This window comes from Cupressus sempervirens, chromosome 6, assembly GCF_028749045.1.
Source record: "Cupressus sempervirens isolate cs-2001-9-10 chromosome 6, ASM2874904v1, whole genome shotgun sequence".
NCBI classification, from domain to species: Eukaryota; Viridiplantae; Streptophyta; class Pinopsida; order Cupressales; family Cupressaceae; genus Cupressus; species Cupressus sempervirens.
In genome coordinates this window covers 253,296,202-253,301,631 of record NC_143123.1, presented here as the reverse complement: position 1 = coordinate 253,301,631, position 5,430 = coordinate 253,296,202, and the positions used below count along the sequence as shown (strand labels likewise).

Here is a 5,430-nt window from a genome sequence, read left to right as displayed (position 1 = left end):
TTAGATATGTTGAACAAATTTTCATGCCTAGGACTAATGCAGTTTATTGAGACATTGGTTGTTTTTGTTACTGAATCCCACTAATACCTTGTTCTAATTAGGTTGAAAGGAAATTTACAAGCTCCCCTTCTCATTCTTGAAGACTCTTTCTAATGATTCTTGTTTACTAGAAATGAATAAAGATTCTCTTATAGTCTACGATACTAGACAATTTGTATATAGGTCTAGAGATGCTTGTAGTGATATTTGACCACTCCACGCTCTTCTTAGAAAGCACCTAATTGTATTACTAATAAAGTGTATATACCTTACTCTTTTATAAAATTTGACCTATATATGAAAAAATAAATAAAATATAATAACAATGAAAAACAGTTGACTTTCATTTGAATGAGACTTTTCTTTTATTTCTGTTAAATAATAATTAAACGAATAACCATGATAAAGTTAAAATACATAATAAAAAGTGCAGCAATCATTTCTTTATACAATTTTCTAAAATTATTTATAAAATCTTCAACAGCGGGAAAAACTTGAAGTTTTTGCTCCCAACGACACGGAGCGGTGGCACTGCAGTGACACTGCTGATTTTGTTTCTACGACATTTCAAGGAATTGCGGTTCCTCCTGAATTCAGTCTTCACAAACTTTTTTGGTTTTTTTAAAAATGTGCTACTTTGGCTCAAAATCCAGAAGTTCTACTGATAGGGAAGCAATATGACAGAAAATCATTTTGTTCGAAGATTTGTTAGAGCGTTTCAAATGCTCTGCTCAAAGCAGTAAATGATTCCAAAAAATAAAAAGACATTTAAATGTCTGTTCAGCTCAAATTGGCGAAACTTTCCAATGCTGAACAGAGTGGCATAAACATATTGTTAAAAATTGCAGACTGAGCATCCACATAGGGATCGTCTCATCATGGTTTAAGTAAAAGTGGTCATTTCATTGCAGTATAAGAGGCGAGCTGCTATAAAAGCTTGATATTTTAATCAATTTTATAAGATCAAGCGAGTGGGGGAAAATGGTGATGTTGTGTCTGATAATCCATGGGAAGTGCAGTGGGACAGGTTGTAAGGGATCACAAGAACAAGGTTTTATTGGCGATTATGCATCAGCTTGAGAGTAGAAAACCCGTCAAAAGAGGTTCTTGTCAAGGAAAATTAGGAGATTTGATACTCAACCCAGCTAAGAATGTGAAGTTGTTATGCAAGCAGGGTTTATTGAAGGAGGCACTGGAAATTATGCATATGATGGAAAAGAGAATGGATTTCTCTATTTATGTTTATCTCTTACAGGGGTGTGCCAAGGTAAAAGCCTTGTCAGAGGGAAAGCTGGTTCATGCCCACATGAATGAAACAGGATTTGTGCCTGATAGGTTTGAATGGAACACACTTTTGAATATGTATGTTAAATGCAAAAGTTTGTTAGATGCTCGCAAAGTGTTTGGCATAATGCCTGAGCGAGATGTGTTCTCGTGGTCTGTGATGATTGCAGCATATGGTAAGCTTGGAGTTGCCGAGGCTTCAGTGGAACTGTTTGATGAAATGCAAAGGATAGGAATACAACCTAATCAGTTCACATTTGCCAGTGTACTGGCAGCTTGTACGGTCTTGGAAGATTTGAAACGGGGCATGAGGATTCATGATGAAATAGTTAGACTCGGTTTTCAGTCAGATACCTTTGTGGCGAGTGCCCTTTTGGATATGTATTCAAAATGTGGGTGGTTGGAAAAAGCACGGGAAGTGTTTGACAATATGAGTCAACGAGATGTTGTCTCCTGGACAGCTATGATTGCTGGATATGCACGGCATGGGTTCCTGGACAACGCTTTGTCTCTTTTTAAGGAAATGCCTGACCAGAATATGATTTCTTGGAATACAATGGTATCAGGGTTGGCTCAGAATGGGTTTGTTGAGGAAGCCTTGATTCTGTTTGAGAAAATGCCTCAAAGGAATGTGGTTTCCTGGACGGCAATGATTGCAGGATTTGTGCAGAGTGGAAACAGTATGGAAGCCTTAGAGTTTTTCAAGCAAATGCAACGGGTTGGTGTGAAGCCTGATTCTAAGACATTTTCCAGTGTACTCCCAGCATGTGCAAATTTGGCAGCTCTAGAACAGGGGATGGAAATCCACGAAGAAATAATTAAAATTGGAAATCGATCAGATGTCATCTTGGAGAACGCTCTAGTGAACATGTATGCCAAATGTGGGAGTCTTGAGAGAGCTCGTGAGTTGTTTGACAAAATGCGTGAACAAAACATAGTCTCCTGGACCGTGATGATTTCAGGGTATGCCATTCATGGCTGCGCTCAGGAAGCCCTTAAACTGTTTGAACAGATGGAACAATTTGGTATGTGGCCAGACCATGTCACCTTACTTTGTGTTTTGTCTGCATGTTGCCATGCAGGTCTAGTGAATGAAGGACGTTATCACTTCAATCGAATGTGTCATTACTACTGCATTACTCCTGCAATGGAACACTATAGCTGCATGGTTGACCTGCTTGGTCGAGCTGGATATCTGGAGGAAGCACAAGATTTTATCAATAGGATGCCAATAGATCCCGACTCCACCGTGTGGGGATGCTTGCTCGGTGCTTGTAGGTTGCATAACGATGTAGAACTTGGACAATGTGTGGCAGAATGGCTTTTTCAGGTAGATCCTAATAATGCCGCACCTTATGTTCTCCTAGCTAACATTTATGCTGGTGCTGGAAGGTGGAAAGAAATCCAAAACCTGCGGAAAATAATGAAAAACAGGAAGATGAAAAAAATCCCCGGTTGTAGTTGGATCGAGGTTTCCAAAAAGGTGCACGCTTTCATTGTTGGAGATGGTTATTACCCCATGAATGACGCACTTTCCTGATGTATTTAGGGCATCCTAAAATATTAACATTTAAGAAGAATGCAGGTGTGGACAACACAATGCAGTTGTAGGCACTGGGCAGCACAACTCCTTAACATACTGAGAAGCTGGCACAATGCTCTCCAGCGATTTCTTCCCCAGTGTAGTCACAATCTGAAAGTATTGCATATGATGTTGACCAACATTCCATGAGGGATCATATTTTGTTGGGTTGATGGATGATGCTCTTTGAATAAATCTATACAGATAGGCTTGCAGGTTAATTGGTTTATGTGGATCATGAATTATGATATATTTTTTTGCAGTGAAATGCTCAGCCATTAGAAACCTACTTGATTTTGTCACACTGAAAAATTATTGTGTAAAAGGAGCTTATTGGGTGATGCCATTTGAAGAAAGCTTGAACAAGCTTTTGTGGATCATGAATTATGAGTTTCCTTCTGTAAATGTTCAGCCATTGGAGACCTCCTTGATTTTGTCACTGAAAAATTATTGTGGACCATGAGTCAATTATTTTGGATCATGAGTTATGAGTTTCTTACAGTGAATTGTTCACCCATTAGAGACCTGCTTGATTTTGTCACACTGAAAAATTATATGCAAAATGATACTATATACCACAGCATGCTGCATAAATATGTGAAGATGCACCCCCGCATAAAAAACTTGGCAGAACTCAATGTTTTATGTAAAAACATGAAATGCCAGGATGGGGTTTTGGCTTGTCGGGTCTATGTCATGCTAGCTTGGCTTACCGACTGCCTAATATTGATTCAAGTGGTTCTATACTGTGCTGACTTGAAGTTGTGCGCTGTGGAGTAATCACAGTTGACAATATTTCACTTGTAACAAAAAATTTGAAAATAATGAAGAATCATAACCCAATAAGATAGAGGAAACACAGCTTCAATAAGTAGAAGCCATGCTTCTTTCAATTTGAAGAGCATTTTTGTTATACAGCCATTCAATGGCGAGTGATTAATTCTTTTTAGCATGCATTAGTTCTGGTTCCAGTTTTTTCTTCGATGTTTCAGAGTGAATTCCGTCATCTATCATCAAGAAGTAAAGAACAAGACATGAGACATGAGAAGAAAAAACAAATCTAAAAATATAAAACATTGATAAAGAAGAAATTTACATAATGTTTTTATACAAAAGCAGCCAAAACTAGGGGTCTGGCCCAAAACAACAGTGGTGTAACTACCAGCAAGAAACCAGTAGAAAACCAAACAACCCTTAACACTCTACATAAAAAACAACAGTAAAGTGATGGTACTATAGTTCATGTTCTTAAAACTAACAAAGTTTACATATTAACAGAAGGCATGTAGGTGGTCAGCGCATCGTACCACTCACAGCCCAAACCCAAGTTCCACTGAAAAGCCAAAACCATCTAGATGGAAAGAAACTACCAGCAGATAACAAAAAAACACCAGGCACTAGAAAGACCACTAACTCACATCTTTCTTCTTACCTTTCCCAATCAACAAAACCTTAGCCCAGTCCTTCGCAAGGAAATTGTATAGCAGTTTCAAATCATCTTTAACTAGGCCTTCCTCCTCCTCGTAAGCCAACAGTTGGAGGGTGGTTGCTGCCGCATGTGTCACCTTCAGGGAAAATTTGGAGAAGACGTTGAACCCTTCCTCTAGCGCTTGGCACCGGTCCTTCAGCTCCTAGATGTCTTTGGCAATAACAACCACCTCTTCTGCAGTACTAATCTTTAGTTCCTTGCTACAATTCCCAGGGGACTTCCTCTTATCCTGCACATCCAAATTGTAAGTGGGAGCCCTTAAGATTTCCAGACCATCAGGCCTAATAGGGGAATGAATAGTGTTATGAGAGGCTTTGTCAGCATTAGTGTTTGTCTGGTTACCAATAGATAATAGGGTGAAAGTGGCAGAAATGTGGATGGGGTCTTGGGAAGGGTCCTTGGTAGGGTTTTCTGCCTCAAAATCCCATGTACCATCCATAGTGTCATCCCATTTCTCCTCCTCTTTAATATCAGTATCCTCCTTCAACTTCTCCTTATCACCCCCAAGGTTTTAGCACTCCCCTCTTTACCTTCCTCCTCTTGAGATCGTCTTACCATTTGTTTAAATCTACCCTTGGTCTTAACAAGCCTACCCGATCTTCTTCTATTCCCACGACACTCATCATCCGAGTCCCCAATCTCAACTTCCACCCTCTTTTCAATTTTAACTTTTTTATTGGCAGACGGCTCCAAAACCAGGGTTTTGTTTTTCCTACTCTTGACCAGAGTTTGACTTGGAGATGGTTGTGGATTAGGGGCATGGCTACCACCCGCAAACTCAAGACAAAGAGGGGCACCAGTGGGGAGGAAATTATCAATGGCTATGACTTTGGGAGGGCAAAGGGCTAGGTGAAACTAAAATAAATGGAACATGAGCCCTTGGTACAAAATGGTAAAATTAGCCCTTTATTTCTTTTTCTCCTTGACATCCATAACTGCATGTTCTAGGGCATGCATAAAAAAAAAGGGAATGCATACTAACTCCCTATTATGAAAGTGATTAAGCAAAGGGAAATGGTAAAAATAATACACACCA

General features: G+C 39.3%; 1 protein-coding gene across 2 annotated transcripts; it reads left to right on the top strand.

The window, feature by feature from the left end:
• Positions 1 to 537: 537 nt before the first annotated feature.
• LOC149552203 (putative pentatricopeptide repeat-containing protein At3g13770, mitochondrial) lies at positions 538 to 3,386 on the top strand. Of its 2 annotated transcripts, XM_089787706.1 has the most exons (2): positions 538 to 2,286; positions 2,406 to 2,544. In XM_089787706.1, the coding sequence occupies exons 1-2, from the start codon at positions 1,046 to 1,048 to the stop codon at positions 2,416 to 2,418; spliced, it is 1,254 nt and encodes a 417-aa protein (XP_089643832.1). In that variant the 5' UTR covers positions 538 to 1,045; the 3' UTR covers positions 2,419 to 2,544. The 2 variants fall into 2 exon arrangements, with proteins under 2 accessions (XP_089643832.1, XP_089643830.1); XM_089787704.1 differs by having other exon boundaries at positions 538 to 3,386.
• The last annotated feature ends 2,044 nt before the right edge of the window (positions 3,387 to 5,430 follow it).

What these genes read in the sequence shown, in the direction of transcription:
- LOC149552203 (XM_089787704.1), top strand. Translation starts at nt 1,046, where the DNA reads ATGGGAAGTGCAGTGGGACAGGTTGTAAGGGATCACAAGAACAAGGTT.